This window comes from Hyperolius riggenbachi, chromosome 3, assembly GCF_040937935.1.
Source record: "Hyperolius riggenbachi isolate aHypRig1 chromosome 3, aHypRig1.pri, whole genome shotgun sequence".
In the NCBI taxonomy this organism is placed as follows: Eukaryota; Metazoa; Chordata; class Amphibia; order Anura; family Hyperoliidae; genus Hyperolius; species Hyperolius riggenbachi.
Window position 1 is genome coordinate 234,330,558 of NC_090648.1, and position 21,234 is coordinate 234,351,791.

The 21,234-nt window shown below is 43.5% G+C and overlaps 1 protein-coding gene across 2 annotated transcripts in view; it reads right to left on the reverse strand.

The window, feature by feature from the left end:
• RBM17 (RNA binding motif protein 17) overlaps positions 1 to 11,688 on the reverse strand; it is a 61,033-nt gene extending 49,345 nt beyond the window's left edge. For both annotated transcript variants that reach the window (XM_068272632.1, XM_068272631.1), the window contains exons 1-2: positions 11,572 to 11,688; positions 7,674 to 7,810 (exon numbers count right to left, since the gene is read on the reverse strand). In XM_068272632.1, the coding sequence (XP_068128733.1) occupies positions 7,674 to 7,796 (123 nt within the window). In that variant the 5' untranslated portion in view covers positions 7,797 to 7,810; positions 11,572 to 11,688. The remainder of the gene's footprint in view (positions 1 to 7,673; positions 7,811 to 11,571) is intronic.
• Positions 11,689 to 21,234: the final 9,546 nt, after the last annotated feature.

Consider the following 21,234-nt stretch of genomic DNA (forward strand, 5'->3'; position numbering starts at 1 on the left):
TACAGATGCAAGACAATGGGGCAGATTTATCAACACAAGCGCAAGCAAAATGGAGGGACATTTGATGTGTGTGCTGTTTTTTTTTGTGGTTGTGCTAAATCTGCTCCAGTTAACTTTGATTCTGATTGGTAAGTCCTGAGTAGGTGTGCATATACAGTATATTTGTTCTCCCTGCCTAAAAGCCTTGTTGTACTTTTATGCAATCCTGATTTTCTTAATGAATTAACGTTTATTTTTCTGTTGAGCTACTGTAATAAAGAAAAGATAATTTAGATGGTATATACACATTCAATTTGGATTGGCCAATTATCTTTCAATTTTACATCTCCCATGTAGTATGAGAGATTACCTACTCAATTTGCACATAGTCGTTACAGCCGCACGACACAAAGCAATACTCATATCCACGTTGTTACAAGACAAGATAATTTTGGCACATAACAATATTCTTCTCAAGCCTACACATTTTTGCACAGGAAGATCTGCCAAGCATCTTCATTCAGCAGTAGCTCATCATCAACAAATAAAGGTTCTAACAGAAGTAATTGCACTTTGGGTGCGTGCATACACACACACAATTTTGATTGGCCGATTTTGATTGGCCCTCATATTACATGGAGGATCAAGATTGTGTGTGTATATGCACTCTTAAACCTGAAATTTATTTATATGAGCCGCAGTGTCTATGCCTTGCAACTCATAGCTGCAGCGGTGGAAGTGTCACCCTGGCCACCACAATGCATGTATGGAAATGTATTACATTAATGTGCCTTCATCTCCTGTGATTACATTAATGTACTACATCTCCCAGTGTGCATTGCAGTGGCCAGGGGGACGGGACACTTCCACTAGATGTAGTGTAGATGGGGGCAGCCTACAGCATACAGGGACAGGGAAATGGGTGTTTTGCTTTGCTATTTGTTGTTTGAGCAGGACTGTTACTTCTAGGTTTTTATCGATTTAAATAAGAGTAAAAAAAATAAAAAAAAATCTTTAAAACACTTCTTTGGACAGAACTTCCGGTTCCGGCACCTGTATGGAAGGTTAGGAGGAGAAGAGCTCCGGCTAAACCCTCCCGCAGCAGCTCATCTAACAACCAACAGCAGACTGCAAGGGGCCTGAAATCGATCCCCACGCGCGCCAGCACCGCAAGGAGCAAAGCGGAGCCCGCATGGATAAATTCCTGAAGGGGAAAAACATCAAAACACCGCGCGGGGCGGCGGCCGCGAAGTCCAAGATGGCGGGCGGTACTGCAGACAAGCCAAACAAGCAGCGACCAAACAAGGGAGCAGAGACCACGAGCAGGCCAGTGACACCTGATCAGGAATCAGCAGAGGAGTCGCAGCCAGAGCATCTAGAGCAAGGTACTGTGCAAATTGACTATAAACAAATGGCGCAGGAGATGAGGAAAGTGCTTGTCCCAGAAATACGTCAGCTCATAGATGCGGCCATTACAAAGTCTATTCAGCAGCTCAAACAGGAGCAACGCAAGCAAGGGGAAAGATTGACAGAGATGGAAAAAAGACTGAGCACATGTGAGGACGACCTTAGTGAAGCCCAAACCACCATAGAGTCCCTGCTGCAGGAGAATGCCACGGCTCATGAGAGAATTGAAGATCTGGAGAACAGATCACGCTGCAACAATGTGCGATTTGTAGGAATCCCAGAGAGCATTCCACCTGAGCAGCTTATGACACTATGCTCGACAGAGATCCCGCAGCTTTTGGGTATATCTGGAGAGCTCAAAGTGGAACGTGCACACAGAGTGGGCCCACCAACAGCAAAACGCAAGGACAAAAGACCCAGAATGATAATGGCGAGATACCTAGACTTTGCGGAAAAGTGAAGCTCATGACAGCCTACAGGGCCCTCACCTCTGATCTCACATATGAAAACGCAGAAGTGCGCCTTTTCCAGGACTACTCGGCAGAAGTATCAAGAAAGAGGCAAGCCTTTGGCAAAATTTGCAATACCTTGTTCAGCCGTAAGATAAAGTTTGCCTTAGTTTACCCGGCAACGCTGCGTATAACTGAAGAAGATGGTAAGATCTATCTATGTCACACACCAGAGGAGGCACGAGATTATCTGCAAGGGGCCCCAGCGGCAAGGCGCTCGAGATCAACATCGCCTGCAGACTGAGCTAAGAGAAGGAAGTCCTTGCGGACATAAAATCTCAAGTGATAAAGTAGATTGCTGATTATCTGCGTATATTTAACTTTGCAGAGTGCTGTTTAACGGTTTCTTAAAAATCTCATCTACTTTTAACAGGAAGGGTAGAAGGGAGGTGGACTGATGAAGGACGCTAAATGGTTAATTAATGTTGAGCTCCAATGCTTCATAGTTTATTTTGGTTATAAGTGGTCATAAGTGTTTAAGCTGTGGGGGGGTTGACAGAGCAAGATGGAGAAGATCATACAGGGAAGAGGAGAAGTCCTGATGTATGTATGCATAATCAATGTTTTCTGCAGCTATTTTCGCATTTGTGGGGGGAAGGGAAGGGCTAAGGGGGAGGGGAGGGGAGGGGAGGGTGGATTCTGCATGTTTCTCTACAATTTGAAAGAAATGATAATGCCTTGAAAGTCTGTACTGTTAAGAGGGGATTTGGATGATGAAAGTGGTATCTTGGAATGTTAAGGGTTTACAGTCGCCACAAAAACGTTCAAAGGTCCTGGCCCATCTGAAAAAGATGCGCCCGGACATTTGTATGCTCCAAGAGACACACCTGGGGGCCGAACAGATCTCTTACTTAAAAAAAGGGTGGGTAGGTGCGGTTTATGGCTCTCCAGCAATACATAAAAAAGCAGGGGTGGTTATACTAATCAACAAACATCTTAAACACCAATGTTTACAACAAGACCAGGACAAAAATGGGAGATGGGTACAACTTCATTTCCAACTAGCCACAGAGCAGGTAACGCTATTAAATGTTTACGCGCCTAACGGTGAAAATAAGCAGTTCTTTGACGCCCTGATAAATCAGATCAGTTCCATCACCCAGACATCACTGATAATTGGGGGAGATATGAACTCAGTGGTGGACCATAAGATAGATAGGAGCCGCCCGAGCGTGCTACCACGTGGAACGGACACTAGACTGGCCTTAATGTTAGAGAAGTCTAAATTAGTGGACGCCTGGAGGTATCTTAATCCTTTCGAAAAAGAATACACTTTTTTTTCTCCAAAACATGCCTCATGGTCAAGAATCGATATGTTCTTGGTGCGAGATAGAATGGTGAACAAAATTAAGATTTGTTCAATAGGAGAAATACTTATTTCAGATCACGCACCAATAGCAATCGAAATATATGAGGCAAAACAGAGAACCACTGAATTCATCTGGAGATTCCCCACGAGCTTATATGGAGACGAAGCGTTTGAACAACTTCTACACAGCTGGTGGGTTGAGTACGAGTACGATAACAAACAACATAAAAAAACCCCAGTACTGTTTTGGGAGACTGCTAAATCGGTGCTTAGAGGCCGTATTATTTCCTATGTTTCAGCAAGGAAGAAGCAACTTACAAAACAGTACTCAGAAACGATAGGTAAGGCAAGAGAGGCACAAAAGGAATTTATAGCTAACCCCTCCCAACAAAACAGAGAAACCTGGATGAGAAACAAGGCAAAAGCAAAGCGGGAAGGTTGGTGGCAAATTTGGCATCCAATCAGACTAAAAAACAGGACGCTCCAATTGCACTTCAAACAGAGACTGGTACCACCACCCGTGACCCAAAAGCAATAAACGATATCTTTGCCAAGTTTTATTCTGAGCTCTATACGAGGGCCTCCACCGGTGTCCAAGATCTAGACAATATGCTCAAACGGATTAGGCTCCCCACTATTACAAGTGATGACTCTGACATGTTGAACGCACAAGTGACTAAAGCAGAAGTACTACAAACTATTAAACTGTTAGCCAACGCAAGATCTCCAGGGCCAGATGGGTTTCCAGCGGAATTTTTTAAAATATTGAAGCAAGATGTGGCAGACTCACTGGTTCGGGTGTATAATTCCATTTTAAATACAGGCCAATATCCCAGCACAGGCCAGCTAGCCTACATTAAACTCATTCCAAAAGAGGGGAGAGATCCCACAAAACCGGGTTCATATCGCCCCATCTCCCTGTTAAACCAGGACATGAAAATTTTTTCAAAAATCATGGCCGACAGGCTTGCACAGATAGTTCCAAAGTTGGTACACCCAAACCAGTCGGGTTTTGTAAGAAACAGATCTGCGGTGAGTAATGTAAGGAAAATTCTAGCGGTACTTGAACATACCAAAGCGTACCCCCACACCTACAAAGACACGGCGGTCCTTGTGCTTGACGCAGAAAAAGCCTTTGATAATGTGGAGTGGGATTGGTTGCAGGCAGTGCTGCGGAGGCAGGGAATCTCAGGAGCTTTCGCAAAAGCGGTCCAAGCTATGTACTCTAACCCATCAGCAAGAATAGTTACCCAGGGCAACATTTCTAATTCCATACAATTAACCAAGGGTACGAGACAGGGGTGCCCACTATCCCCTTTGCTCTTTAATCTAGCGCTGGAGCCACTGATGACTGTATTGAGAACACGAATTGCAGGAATTAAGATTGGGCAGGTAGATATTCAGCAGGCATTGTTTGCGGATGATGCTCTCCTATTTGTGCAGGACCCCATTAGACAATTGCCAGAAATATTCCAGATACTAGAAGAGTTAGGTACCTTAACGGGATATAAAGTAAATAGAGACAAAAGCCTACTTTTCCCATTATCCAAGCAAGCACCAATAGGAGCATGGAGATCATTGGGAGTGGCAATTGGTACCACGAAATTTAAATATTTAGGGATAACCATCCCTAGAGATCCAGCAGAACTATATGTATGTAACTATACTCCCTTGCTTAAAAGCATTACAGAACAATTGAACAGATGGCACAACCTGCCAATAGGGCTAGCAGGTAGGGCTGCACTAATAAAGATGGTCTCCATGGGCCGGCTTCTGTACCCCCTGCAAACAATCCCACTCCTACTCAGGCACAAGGATCTGCAGTCGTTAAATACAGCTTTTGTCAGATTCCTGTGGAAGGGCAAAAAACCAAGAATTGCGTTGGCTAAACTACAATGCCCAAAAGAATTAGGAGGTTTTAACCTTCCAAATATAAGAGCCTATAACTTGGCAGCCATTATGAGGCATGTCAGGGACTGGCTTAACCAAACAAGTAAGCATTCCAATTATAATCTAGAAGCTGAAATGGCACTACCTTGGTCGCTGGTGGGTCTTTTACATGCCAGAGTCAAACACTTACCCCTCAGACTAAAAGTAAATGCAATGTTCCGAGACACAATAGCGGCCTAGCAGGCGGTGAGACGAATGTTTCGCCTTCCCGGGCGGATTTCTAAATATCTGCCAATTTGGGGTAATCCAAACTACCCCCCAAGCATAGAACAGTCTGGGTTCTCTGCCTGGGAACAGAAAGGAATAAGAACATTAGGACACATGTTCAACATTAGAAGAGGGAACTGGATCCCCTTTATGGAACTAAGACAAGCCTATCACTTGCAAAGTAGTGACATTCTCCCCTATCTACAGATGAAGTCCATGGTCAGCTCTTTGGTGCGAGATGTGAAACCAATAGCGGAAGCTACCAGTTTTGACCGATACATACTGCCGGGGGGAGAAGATAAATCCTTATCTGACCTATATAAGTGGCTCCAGACATTAGAGGTAAATAAGACAAAAGGACAGATATTTAAGGCATGGAGCAATACCCTCCAAGACGAAACTGCAGTCGACAAGATAACAGCAGGATGGAATGCGATCCGTAGTTGTATTATCAGTGAAGTTTGGAGAACGTCTCATCTTCTTTTAATCCACAAAGCGAAATTCGCATTCAATATCAAATATAGACAACCGCCAGAGCACTACAGCCCATATTGCCCAAAATGTAAACTTAAAGAGGCAGACTTACTTCACTGCATATGGTCTTGCACTGCCATTGGGAAATTCTGGGAGAGGGTATTGCTCTATGCCAACCGTCTATGTAAAAAAAAAACTAGTGAAAGATCAATATCTGTGTTTATTTAATTATTTCCCCAAAGAAATCAATGACATCAACCAAAAATCAACGCCCTTATTACATATATTGCTAATGGTAGCCCGAAAAACGATTTTCATGAAATGGTTAGACAAAGATCCGCCCACAGTGACCATGGTACAGCAAGAACTACACCGCCTCTTCATTTTAGATAAATTAAATACTTTGCATGCTAAAGATAAAAGAACCAAGGCCTTCTTTAGAGTCTGGAAAAAGTATATAGTCATACAACTATCATTGGAGGAAAGAATTGCTTTAATGGGGAACTTTAAGTTGACCAAATGGTATCTAACAGAGCATATGCATGGTACACTGGGCCCGCTCGAGGTAGGATGACCCACTACCCAAACTTATAGATGGACATGGTCCTATACCCATCAAAATCTGAACAAGAATGGTACAAGGAAACTAACAGTTGAGACATGCAGGGGGGGGGGGGGGAGGAGGGAGGACGAACAAGTGGGAGGCAGGGGGACCCATGAGGGAGGGGGGAGGGAGGAAACTAAAATGGAGTTCTGGGACACATGACGTGCTGTTATTGACAATTTGGCTGTTATATTATACATGGTTTGACAACTGTGCTATAACCTGGTACTATACATGTCATATAAGTTGAATGTAATGTCAGTGCTGTCTCGGAATTTGATCAATAAAAATATTTGAAAAAAAAACACTTCTTTGGTTTTGGTTTGTGTATAAAAAAAGGTTTTATTTACTTTACAGGTCCTCAATATTGCTTTAAATGTGTACTTTAGAAGAAAATGGAAAATGCGGGTCTGCGGGTATCAAATTCAGCTGAAAGCGGGTCGGGTGCGGTAGCGGGTATCAAATTCAGCTGAAAGCGGGTTGCGGGTAGCAGGTCGGGTCGGGTATGAAAAATTGGACCCGCGCAAGCCTCTACTCTGGGACACAAATACTTTCAAAGGCTGTCCAAGGCCTAAGAAAGTGGCATTCGACCTAGCCAGTTGAATAACTTCAACAGGGACAGTCCGTTTTATGCTTAAAACCGCATAAAAACTAACAGCCAAAAACATATTATTGGTTTCCATGTTACTGGATGGGTTAATACTCAAACTTTTCACTTCACTTAGAAGTTAACTTGATAATCTTTCCCATATGAGAATGGCTGACTTGAGCTGAACTAAGCTGTGAAAAACAACGCAGAAAAGTTTCTGCTGTATCCAGGAGGGAAGCAGAGAGCTTTCTCTCCTTTACATGCTCAGTGATTACTTAATTGCAACTCGATCTGAGAATTTGTCCTGAAATGTCATTGTTAAATATGCCTTCGACAGACAATAGATCCATCTTTCTACGCCCCTCCATTCTGGCCCTCTGTTGAATATTGTGCTTCCAGCCATGTTCCCCTCCATGCACAAGTGCGGCCGCACTGCACAGGTGCAAAGTACGGCCCCTGCATGGAGGGGAGTACGGCCACAAAGAGGGTCCCGGCTGGCAGCAGAGGGGTCGTGGAGGATTGGGGAAGCCTCTGGAGCATCCATAGGCTTCCCTCTACAGTGGTAAGTATTTTAATTGAGGTTTACAGGTTCACTTGAAGTCATTATTCACAATTACCATTTTAGCATTAGGTAAAGAGCTTTACCTTTGCTTGTGTAAGAGTTGCCTTTTTGACTTGTAGCTGTGACTGTAAGAGCTTGAAGTTTTTTGACCATCCTTCTGTTTTAGAATCACTGGTCTCAACTCCAATATCATCATATAAAGACATTTTTCACTTCGAACCTGGAGGCAAAAAAAAAAAAAAAATAAACAATTGTAGATTAAAACATTTTTGCTTACAACACAATTTTATGATATTTTGATTTTGTTTGAGAGTAGATGGGTCTAAAGTGAATCCCTGTTTTAAACACTTCCTAAAGTTACCCACTGATGAGATACTATGGTCGACTAAAGTAGCCTACTGTTTGCTGCAAGAATGTTTCTTAACGGGAACCTGAAGCGAGAGGCATACAGGGGCTTTCATGTTACATTTGCTAATAAGCAATACCAGTTTCCTTACTCCTGTGCTCTGCCTCTGATACTTTAAAGGAGTCATCAGGGGGATATGAGGACAATAAGTGCTACTTACCCGGGGCTCCCAGCATGTCCCTCGCTGCAGCTCTGCGGTGAGCCGTTCGCCTGTGAAGCTTCCCGGTCCCCGGCGATGACATCAGGCCGACCTAGAGGTCAGTCTGTACTGCGCCTGTGCGAGCGGCACTGTCAATCACCGCCACATGGTTCGCTCCATTCTGCGCCTGCGCAGTACGCTCCGGTCCACGTGGCGGTGATTGACAGTGCCGCTCACGCAGGAGCAGTAGAGGCTGACCCCCAGGTCGGCCTGACGTCATCGCCGGGGACTCCTTTAAGTCACTGGCCCGGAATGAGCATGCAGATCAGAGACTTTGACTCTGCTCTGACTTCACTGGCAGCTTGTTGCAACTAAAGCCAAAAAACTATCCCTCTCACTGCAGGTCACCTTTAAGCTACACACAAAAAAAAAAGGTCCCAGGAAACAATCATTAGTTATTGTTTTGACTGGCAGTTTAGAAATGGGATCTGTATAGACAAACTGTTAAAGAAGAACTCCAGTGAAAATAACGTAATAAAAAAAGTGCTTGATGTTTACAATAGTTATGTATGAATGATTTAGTCAGTGTTTGCCCATTGTAAAAGCTTTCCGCTCCCGGATTTACATTCTGACATTTATCAGAAGGTGACATTTTTACTGCTGGCAGGAGATGTCAGTGGAAGTAGCTGTTGCTTGCTTGTTGTAAACAGCTGTTATTTCCCACAATGCAACAATGGTCCTGACATCACACTGTGGGAGGGGTTTTACCACAATATCAGCCATACAGAGCCCCCTGATGATCAGTTTGGGAAAAGGAAAAGATTTCTCATGGGAAATGGGGGATCAGCTACTGATTGGGATGAAGTTCAATTCTTGGTTACGCTTTCTCTTTAAGCTTTCACCTGAGTAGCATGTTGAGAAGGGAAAAACAAGTGGCAGGAATACAACAAAAAACTGTAAATGGTCCAGCTTGCTCATTCACCACAAGTATGCTAACAACATCAAAGGTCAACTGTACATAGTGTAGATTTTACTTCACGATTGTCACAATTATTGTGGCCCTGGGAAAAAATAAGAGGCAGGAAATTTGGACGCCAATTATTGGCAGAAACTTGGGCATCGCCATAGCCAACATTATAAATTGCGGCTGTACTGTGAAATTTGGGTGCACTCGGGTCGACAAAATTCCACACTTTATAATGGTGCCTACAGCGGCGGCCTAACATTATCGTAATTGCGGCAAACGTTGGTTCAGGATAGGCATGGGGGGGTTTAAGGTTAGGCGTGGGGGGTGCAGTCATGGTGTGAGGACACATAAGTTGTAGTAAAATATCAGTATTATTTACCAATATTTTAGAACGGTAAGTTACACTATCTGTAAATGTAACCAAGATTTTACTAGCCGAAATTGGGCACCCAAATTTTCTCACATGCGTTTTTCATGCACACAAAATATGAGCATATAGCTACAGTCAATTACAATGCTTCAAATTCTAAAGCAAATCATTCAAGTAATGTCACTCATCTGTGACAATGATCACGGTTATTGATCTATAGCAACCCAAGCTTTGGCTATGTATGTATGCAGCAAATTTAAGGCTAATATTACTACATACTGTTGTGTAACCTAAAAAACAAAACAAAACAGAGCAATAAAGATGCAATGTTTATACACAGATGCATACCTCCCAACATTTTGAGATGAGAAAGAGGGACACCTAAGTCATGCCCCTGCCCCACCCCTGATCACACCCCTAATCACACATACTATAGAGATTTTAAAAGAAAAATATGTTGTTTTATAATTCAATACCACACTGGTCGTTTCTATGCTAGTACATTTTTCTTCATATTGACATTTTAAAAATAGTAATATATCAGTTTAACCACTTGAGGACCCACGCTTTACCCCCCTTAAGGACCAGCGCTGTATGCTGTGCTGGGTGGGCTCTGCAGCCCCCAGCACAGATCAGGTAGCAGGCAGAGCGACCAGATCGCCCCCCTTTTTTCCCCCCTATGGGGATGATGTGCAGCGGGGGTCTGATCGCTCCTGCCTGCCTGAGGTTTGTGGGGGGGGGCACCTCAAAGCCCCCCTCTGAGGCGACATTCCCCCCCTCCCTCTCCTACCTCCCTTCCCCCCGGAGATCAGAGGCTGCACAGGAACGGATCTGTCCTGTGCAGCCTCTAACAGGCTCCTGCCTGTCATGTGACAGCGATCCCCGGCCGCTGATTGGCCGGGGATCGCTGATCTGGTACAACGCTGCTACTGTTAGCAACGTTGTACGAATGTAAACAAAGCGGATTATTTCCGCTTGTGTTTACATTTAGCCTGCGAGCCGCGATCGGTGGCCCGCAGGCTATTCACGGAGCCCCCCGCCGTGAATTGACAGGAAGCAGCCGCTCGCGTGAGTGGCTGCTTCCTGATTAATTAGCCTGCAGCCGGCGACGCAGAACTGCGTCGCTGGCCCTGCAGCTGCCACTTTGTCGACGCGCGTTATTAGTGCGCGGTCGGCAAGTGGTTAAAGGATACATCAGAGGACATTTAAAAAAAAAATTCACTTACCTCGGGCTTCCTCCAGCCCGTCAGCTGTCCTGTGCCCACGCCGCAGCTCCACGCTGGAGGTCCGGGGTCCCCTCTGGCACAAAATGCCACCTGCGCGAGCGGCTCTAAGAGTCGCGCTGACGTCATCCGGACCATACTGCGCAGGTACAGTAGTTCTGCGCCTGAGAACAGCCCGGATGACATCAGTGCGACTCAATGAGCCGCACAGTGCAAAGCAAGATGATGGAGAAAGATGCCAACCCTGGCGAGGTCAGCCCCTGCACCAGAGGGGACCAGGAGCCACCGGAGCTGCGGCAAGGGCACAGGTCAGTTGCCAGGGGCTGGAGGGAGCCAGAGGTAAGTGGTTTTCAGTGTTCTCAGAATTTTTTTCCAGCCAGGGGGTATGAAAAAGTAGCCAGGTAGGGTAAAACTGCACTGTCTAGCTGAGTGCAGCTACCGGTAGTTGTGCCTCTTTTTTTTTTATATTTGAATAGATCTCATTTGCTTTCTAGCAGCGTATTGCTTGTTACACAGTGACATCCAGATTAAACACATTTTTTAGTAGAGAAAAAAAAAATATATATATATAGACAAAGTCCTGAAAGAGGGACAAATGAGGAGGAAAGAGGGACAGGGCCTCCCAAAGATGGACTGTCCCTCCAAAAGAGGGACAGTTGGGTGCTATGCAGATGTAAGTCAGATGTAAGTCACCAGGTTACAAATGTAAGCTTAGAAGAACAAAACCAATCCACACACAAGTATTTGTTGCAGTTTACAGAGGGAACGGAAGACCTAGACTACAGTCAGTGTAGCGCTTCTCACTGTCAATACTTCGTACAGCGCAACTCGGAGCTCGCCTGCTAAGACGATCTCACTTGTACAGACCATACTCACCTACTGCCAGCAGGAAGCCGCCATATACGCCTAGAATAAGGTAAGTGGCCTGCTCTCTGCAATTCCCCGCACAGACCATAGACCAACGTGTCTTTCAAAACGAGGCTTGGAACACACTGTCTAGTGTCTACACAGCTGACCACGCCCCAAACCCGTGTTTCCTGATCTCGGTAAAACTCGCGACGAGAGTAAAGACGTGACATCATACATTTTGTTGGCACTGGAGCGGGGTTCCATGCTGTGATAGTTGGCGTCTTTCGTTCGTGACTTGACGCGGCTTTGCTGGACTTACGAAGAAGGAAATAGAATGTTAGCATGTGTTAAATATTCATGCTACAGCGCTGCTTGCTGAGACAGCTACTTCTAGGGATGTGTGTGAAAGGGAATATCATTTTCTGTGTTCAATATTTTATTTTTATCTTTCATGCTAAGTTTTTCTTGATTCAAATAGGGGAAGTGTGCAGTGCCTTAGGAAGATTGGCAGAGGGGGCCCAGCAGGGAACCATATCAACAGTACCAAGCAAATAGGTTTAGTAAACAGAGCCTGAAGCCCAGCAGGCCAGGATCTTGGAGTGACATTTTAGAATTTTTTTTTATTTTTTTTTTACAAATTCGTGGTCGCTACCAAATTAGTGAGTTTGCCACAATTTATTGTTAGGGTTGCCAGGTCGGCTGATGGAGAAAACCGGACAGGGGGTGGAGTTAGGGGCGGAGTCAGAAGCGCACTTTTATGTAGAGTGGGGCTAAGCAATGGGCTTTTTAAAAAATGTTTTTTACAGTATTTATATCGCACTGACATCTTCTGCAGCACATTACAGAGTACATAGCCATGTCACTAACTGTCCTCACCAGTACATGCACATAAAAGACCACTTTTCACCAGTAAATGCACATAATAAGAGACCGCTTTTCACCAGTAAATGCACATAATAAGAGACAGAGCAGAAAACTATTACAAAACTGGAAAACTATGCAAATAATGCAATAGTTGCCCCCAGCATAGGTTAGATAGGTAGGTGCCCCCAGTATAGGTCATTTAGGTAGGTGTCTCCAATATAGGTAGCCAGTATAGTTGTCACCTGTATTAAAGGCTAGCTAGGTAGGTAGGTGCCCCCAATACAGGTTAGATAAGTGCCCCCAGTATAGGTTAGATAAATAGATGCCCCCCCCCCCCCCAGTATAGGTTAGATAGGTAGCTGCACCCCAGTATAGGTTAGATAGGTAGGTGCCCCTCAGTATACGTTAGATAGGTAGGTGCCCCCAGTATAGGTTAGATTAGGTAGCTGCCCCCCCTTCCAGTATAGGCTAGATTAGACAGGTGCCCCCCAGTATAGGTTAGATAGGTAGCTGCCCCCCAGTGTAAGTTAGATAGGTAGCTTCCCCCCCAGTGTAGGTTAGATTAGGTAGGTGCCCCCCAGCCTAGGTTAGATTAGGTAGATGCCCCCCAGGATAGGTTAGATAGGTAGCTGCCCCCCAGCGTAGGTTAGATTAGGTAGGTGCCCCCCAGGATAGGTTAGATAGGTAGCTGCCCCCCAGCGTAGGTTAGATTAGGTAGGTGCCCCCCAGGATAGGTTAGATAGGTAGCTGCCCCCAGCGTAGGTTAGATTAGGTAGGTGCCCCCCAGGATAGGTTAGATAGGTAGCTGCCCCCCAGCGTAGGTTAGATTAGGTAGGTGCCCCCAGGATAGGTTAGATAGGTAGCTGTCCCCCATAATGGAGGGGGGAGCCGGAGCCGCGGGGAGGGCAACCCGACCTCTCCCTCCCTCTCCCGGGCCGCCCTCCGTGCTCCCCCCTCAGATGTATAGTGAGCAGCAGCAGCCAGGGAGGGAGCGCTGTATACAACATACCTCCCTGGCTCCAAGCGCTGCTCTCTCGTCGCCGGTCTTCTCCCATCTGCCTACACGCGTATACATACGCTGCTTCCGGCTAAACAGGAAGCAGCGTGTGTATAAGCGTGTATGCAGAGAGGAGAAGACCGGCGGCGAGAGAGCAGCGCTTGGAGCCAGGGAGGTATGTTGTATACAGCGCTCCCTCCCTGGCTGCTGGGGCTAGAAACGGGCATGGGCAAAAGGCATAAAACCGGACATCTTAATTGTCCGGTTTAACATGCCTTTTTGGACAGGACACAGCGGCCAAAAACCGGACTGTCCGGTCTAAAACCGGACACCTGGCAACCCTATTGTAGGAAGCAGTGCTAGTCAATTAAGTTTCCTACTGGGACTCCTTGACTAAACTCTAGTTTCCATGTTTGTACCATTAATGTCTAACTATAAATAGACCATGATAGAGCATAGCCTGTCTGGTCAAAGTCCAACAGGCAGGGCCGGATTTACCATAAGGCATTGTAGGCATGTGCCTACAAGCGCCTGATTATGAAAAGGTGGCTTGCTCCCCTCCCCTAGTGCCTCCCTCCATCCTTCCTTCCCTATGCAGAGTCCTGAGCAGAGCGTAAATGAGAGGTTACTCATCCAGATTTCGGCATTACTATGACTAAATCTTCCTTCAGTCAGGGCCACCACCAGCTACTTAATACTGGGTTTCCTCTAGCTACCTAATACTTGGGGGCACCTCTATTTACTTAATACTGAGGGTAGATCTGGCTATCTAATGCTAAGGGACACCTGTAGCTGCTTATGACAGGCAAGGAAAGTAAGGGAAAAGTGACAGCTGGGCCTACCAAAACACTTGCTGTGCAGTTCGGAGGGGGTTTGTAGGTTCATGAAGTGCGAAGTCTAAGGTACCAAGACATATGTGCCTATAGGCTCCTGTGATGTAAATTTGTCTCTGCCTACAGGCTACAATACTGCACCTATACTATATTAACATGGAAAGAACTACAAGCAGTCTGCAGTGCGCTCCACTATGTTGTTGCTAGCTGACTCATGTAATCAACCTCTTCTAAAGCTCTACATAAACACACTAGATGAAACTAACGACAACTTTGTCCATCCCAGGCCCCTTCATTTGGGGGGCCATGGGCCAAACGTGGAATCAAGGCGATTCAACACATTGCTCTAGACTAGAGGGCATTCAGCTGCAATTTGAAATTCTAAAAACCAATTTCCAGCAAATGTTAATGTCGCTCTAAAACCTGGGGCCCACTAGAGATTGCAAATCACTTTTAAAAATGCTCATGTTTTTTAGAGTGATTTTGCCAGTAAATACTGTGATTTCCAGAGTGATTGGAGGGAATGCAATCTTGGCCCCTGCATCTCCTGCATGAAATCACTTCGAAAATGCTGCAGACACCTTAATCATGACCATGGAGTGACATTGCCAAAGCGCTTTTGAAATTGCAGGCCATTCCTAGAATAACAGCTGAAATCTCTCTAGTGAGCCCCAGGCCTAAGACATTTCAGGTAGTTGGTCAACAAGTTTGCATACATCTCAAGAAGGATTTTGCCGCACTCCTCTTTATAGAAACTCTTGTTTCTTGGCTACTGATTGGTAACCTGAAGTTTCATTTCCCACAGATGTTTTTGTTGGATTGAGTTCTGGAGGCTGGCTAGGCCTTTCCATGACATTATTGAGCATCTTCTTTCGCCACTCCTTTGCTGCCTAGTGTTATGTTTTGGGTCATGCTGTAAGACTTATCCACAACCCATCTTATCCATTCTGGTTGAGGAAAGGAGGATCTTTTCTCCCTTAACAGAACAGTCCCAAAAGAAAATGTTTGTACCAGCCTTCTTCCAATTTGTGTGCCACATGGGCATATAAATCTATGGTAGCCAGACATCTGGCTCTGTTGTAGGGGATGAAATACTTATTTAATAAAAAAAAAAATATATATATATATATATATATAAATATATATATATATATATATATATATATATATATATATATATCATACCTTAATAGCTGCTTTACCCATTTGTAGGTCTTTCAGGGGTGTAACTAGAACCAGTGCCCCTCAGCAAAACTGAGCTGGCCTGGCCCCTTGTAAAGTTCTTAACCCCCCCCCCCCCCATCAGTTTGTCTGCCCCCTCCCCTGCAGTACATTATAACCAACCACTGCCACCCTCCCAAAGTGAGCAGAGTATGGTAGCAACGGCATACACAGCCTGTTGTCAGTAGAGCTAGCTACACGTCCTCTTCAACCGCACCACACAGTGTAACTCCTTGTGGCTCCCTAATGCACGTCACATGACATTCAGGGACGGGAGCTGCAACTGTATGGCATGGCTGAAGAGAGGAGTGAAGAGGATGTCACTAGCTCCGCTGACAGGCAATGTATTATGAATCCTAGCCCAAGTATCTTTTAAGAGAGATCTAATTTCTTACTGTTATCCATCATTCCATAATAGATTCCCTTTGAAAAGTAAAGTGGCTTGGCAAGAAAAGCTTAAAGGAATACTATCGATACCCAAGTGTTCTAAAATGACTGTGCAAATAATGTCTAAGTAGCTGTGTAAACATTTTCCTACTTTTCATGTTAAATATCAGAGGCAAAAACTGTAATTTATTGAGGGTAGGATTTAGCTATATTGGGACAAATCAATTGCAGAAGGGGTGTCTGCTTCAATGCACAGCCAGAGTTGCATATCAGACTACAGAAAGCAAATATCAAACATATCAAACTCTGAAAGCAAAAACAGTATTAAAGACTGTGACAATTCGTTACATTTCCTCTGCTCTCTTCAGACAGGTCAGTCAGAAACACAGGACACAGGATCTGCAGCTGTTGGGAGCTCTCTTCTCTGTCACACACAGAGCTACACATAGAGTTAACTGATCAAGTGTGAGGGGAATTTCCCCTCTCCTCATGGCTCAGTCAGCCGTCAGTTTTGGCGTCAGTAAACTTTGAAAGTATTTTGCTAACAGTAAACAAAGAAGTTGCTACTAAAATGTATACACCAGTACTTAGCAGCACTTCCCAAACAATTCCTGTGTTAATTGAAAAAAATATGTGAATCGATAGTATTCCTTTAATAAATAATCAAAAGATGACTGGGTGGAGGCACTACAGACAGTTCCCCATTTGTCTGTGCAGAAAAAACAAAAAGGACAGTGGCCAGCACTGCAACAGTTCCTTTAATCATATAGTGCACAAATATTTACTGTTATGTTACATACGTGAAAAGAATTAATTGAACTTGCACATACCAGAGTGGGTGAAAGGCTGGTGGGTGCCAGGTACTAAGAGCTTGGCGGCTGTTTCAAGCAGGGAGCTTCATCGGAGGCTGTGTGGCTGCCCCCATTTTTCTGTTAATGCACCACAAATGATCTCATGATCTCCCAACTCCAAACCCCTCTTACATAAATTCTACCTGACTCTAAGACAACTTTTTAAAACAAAGACCCATTGTTTGCAATGTGTAAAAGGTGATCTTTTACATATGATCTACAAATGCCCCTAATTACAGAAGTGAGATTACCAATATCCTTGGGAAGAATGTTCAGGTTAAAGTCAGCAACTCAGTCAGTACATGTGTTCTTAGTTTGGTTGATTTATTTTATTTTTGTTAACTTTTGTGTTTCCCCAAAAGTTGAGCGCAGAATATATGAGCTGTGTTTCTGGGGTCCGAGTGTTGTGTGACTATTCCAGTCTTTTCCATCACTATCTTGGAGATTATTATGAGGCATTGGTTTAAAGCCATAATGCAAGATTGATATTGTAAGCAGACATCTGGCTCAAAAAAGAAACTCTCATGTGGCGTAGGAGATTGTTAGAAAAGATCAGTCCAGTGCTGTGATTATGAATGTACTGCAGAAAGGTTGTTTTTTTTTTTGTAGGGCTCCTAGTTCCTTAACTTCAGGCATCAGCAGCTCATTCAGGATGTGAGTGAGGAGCAGGGTCGAGCTGTATGGTTGGCCCAAGTTCCATCCTCAGAAGTACAACCAGCATGTGTGTTCTAGCAACCAGGAAATCCAATTGAGTCCCCAGCTTTGTAACTTTTTCTTTACCAAATTTGCTTAAATCCCAGATCAGATAATACGTGTGCTTCTCTCAACTGTTTTCTTGGTGGTTCGGGTTGGATCTACTCGCCAAAGCTTGAATGCAACTGGATTACACGAAGAAGAGCAGAGGTAGTTCTGTCAAGTTTACAAATTCTCTTTCCTAGGGCTCTATTGCTGAGCCCCCCCTCCCTTCCCCCACCTTCTTCTTGATTGGCTAAATTGGATTCCCTCCCTGGCTTAGCAGAAATTTGTATGTGACCAGAATATTTTGCTCTGTAGTATTATGCACATGACAGCGCTGCGTAATATGTTGGCGCTATATAAATCTAATAAATAATAATAATAATATTTTTAGCTTCCTTACTCCTTCCGTACCTTGCTATTATCTTTGTTATGCTGATTATTGTTCAGGGGAAAGGTAGGAGAAATCTAAGTTTAGATACATTAGAAAATAATGTTGTCACCTTCCTTGGTTATGAAGAATGCTTAATAAACTTTTAGCAATAAGTAGGAGTGGCCATTAGCAATGAGACACTAATTATTCAGAATTAATGCAAATGGAATGCTAATTTATTTGGTAATTTTCACAACATTTGCATTAACTTGGAATTAGCATTTCACTGATCATCCCAAGGATTAAGGTTAGCACATGGAATTCCAGGCTCAGCACCGTGCCTCTTTGACTCTCTAGAGACAGGTGTTCTCGGTGACAGCTCCAAGCTGTGTAGCACCTGCTTTGGGCTACACCATAGACCGTAAGTGGCGCAGGAGGGAATCCCTGTAATTTGGGTGATGGCAATAGCCATACTCGATTTATGTCCATAGAGGGACAAACTAGATTATCAGTAGGGGAATGTATTTGATATCCTCCCCTACTTTGCCAAGCGCGGGGAGAGCCGTCTCTCGACTTCTCCCTGTGGCCAGAGGAACACCGCCGGAAAAGCATGAATGCCTTTAATTTGGCTCCGCCCAAATGCCGATGGAGGAGAACAATCTTAGGCAGGGGTGTGTTAGCAATACAGAGACCTGCTGGGACGTTCGAGTCCCATTTTGCTAAATGTATGGTGCTGTGATGGTGGTTAAGATGTATAGTAATGACATTTAATGGGTTTTGTTTTGTTGACCCCATTTAGATTAGTTTTAAATGGACAATTACAATAAATTAGTAAAACAGTTTAAACATTTACATTTTTATTTTCAAGAAGTTACATGTTAAAACCACAGCAACATAGTAGGTAATGTCATCTGGATAAAAACAGAATTTTTTTTACCACACTTCCAGACCACATTCTCAACATTAGCTGCAGTATGACTCATAGTTCATATGACATTTGAGACCACAATTTGTGAGATACCGGTACTTTTTGTAGCTTTAGAAATTTTAGACCATACCTCAGTCTTTCAAGAAAAAGATTGTAATACCTGTCTGCACTTTACTATCTCACGCAGGTATTTTTCTGGCAGGTGTCTGCAGCAGACACGTAAAGAGACACTGAAGCTGAAAAAAATATGATATAATGATTTGTACTTGTAGTACAGCTAAGAAATAATACATTAGGAGCAGAGACATAAGTATAATATTGTTTCCAGTACAGGAAGAGTTAAGAAACTTCAGTTGTTATCTATGCAAAAGAGCCATTGAGCTTCACAACTTTCAAAGTTGCAGAGAGCTCTGTTTTCTGAAGCTTGTTATCTCAACTGTCAGTCACTGTATCTTCTTTTTCCTGCAGAGGACAGGTCAATAGTTCACTGTCCTGCTCTTTAAAATCATTTAGAATGCTGAGTAGTGTGTAACCTGCAAATATTAGAGAATGATGCAATGTTATAAAAAAACACTATATAACTGAAAATAAAAATATGAGAATATTTTCTTTGCTACTAATGTTCTAGTATTTATCTACTACACAACAAATTCATTATATCATATTATTTTTCGCTTCAGTGTCTCGTTAAAGTGGAGCTGTCAGCCATACTATCTCAGGAAAAAAAACACGTTTATAAGTAGATAAATACTTGCTCTTCTTACATAACATATGTATTGCACTGTCCACATTTTGATTTTAGTGATTTTTCTATAGTAAAAAAGATAAAATCCTTCTTAGGATTTTCCATTTTGTCTGTGTCTATCTGGAAGCCAATCCTGACATCATTTCCTCCCTTACTTTGTTTGTGTATCATTAACTGCCCCCTCCCAGTCTTAAGACACTACCACCCAGCTCTGTAGTAGAAAGTTCATTGAGAAATATTGGCCAATCGGAGAGGAACAGAGGTGTGAGAGGGGAAAACAGGAGGAAAAGAGGCTTCAGTCAATCAGGCTGTATTAGTTAAGTCTGAGGGGAAAGAAAAGAAGAAAAAAAAGAAACCCAGCATGCACTGCAACTTACTTTGTGCGGCAGATGTACCAAATAAGAGTCAGGGAAACTGGAGAATGATTTTTTTATGGAGAAGAAAAATAAGAGTGATTTTTAACTTTTGGATTGCCTGGTTAGCATCCTTATTACTTGTTTACCAGATAAAAATAAAGAATTGATTTTTGATTTTATGCCTGACAGTTACATTTTAAAAAGTGCTACCAGCATGTATTTAATGATTAGGTCTGTGTTTAGCAAGCAGTACAGTATTGAAGTGGCAAGACACTGGATTTGGCTATCCGATGAGCACTGCCAACCAACAGATATATAAATGTATGAAAACTTAGTGAAGTGCAAGAGAAAGAGGCGCATAAACAGAATTGTATCTGATGTTTACTTGTTTTGTGACTGGTGGACTGAACCACTATACTATCACTATACTTTGTGGAAGCATCACAGTGATAACCACTGCTTTTAACAACTCTTAAAGAGAAACTCCGACCAAGAATTGAACTTTATCCCGATCAGTAGCTGATACCCCCTTTTACATTAGAAATCTATTCCTTTTCACAAACAGACCATCATGGGGCGCTGTATGGCTGATATTGTAGTGAAACCCCTCCCACAAGAAACAAGAAAAGTACGTACTCTTGGCAGTTTCCTGTCTGTGAACCTTGCTGCATTGTGGGAAATAGCTGTTTACAGCTGTTTCCAACTGCCAAAAAAACATGCTGCAACTACATCACCTGCTAACAGTAAAAATGTCACCATGTAATAAATGTCAGAATGTAAATCAGGGATTTAAAAGACTTTACAATGGGCAAATGCTGACTAAATAATTTATACATAATTATTGTATTTATTACATTATTTTCACTGGAGGTCCTCTTTAAGGTACATACACACGTCCTGATTTTCCGCCCAACTTGTCTTCTGACTTGTCGTTGGAATGACAAGTTGGACGTCTGTACGCACAGTCGAGCAACTGATAACAGCCGGTGTGCCCGATCTGGTTCACGGATCAGTTGGACCAACTGTCGCTCAAACGACTGTAAGGTCCGTACATGTGTACAAAGGACTTCTAGTCGTTTTTCCAACTAATAGATGTTCAAACATACAGTCAATTGATCAGTCGTTTAATCTAAACCATTGTCCTATCCAGTCCATTGTCCATTATCAAGTTGGTTAAATGACATGTAAATTAGGGTATCAGCCACTTTGTTGGTCAGTGTGTACAGGACTTCTGAACGACTTGTTATTTGCACTTCATGTCGTTCAAACGAGACAATTGTGTGGACGTGTGGACGCACCTTCAGTGGTTTTATTGATAAGCTTGAAGCGCTAGCAGTCATATCTTGTATAATATATTTACATAGCATTGCATATAGACACTACACTTCTGAACATGTATA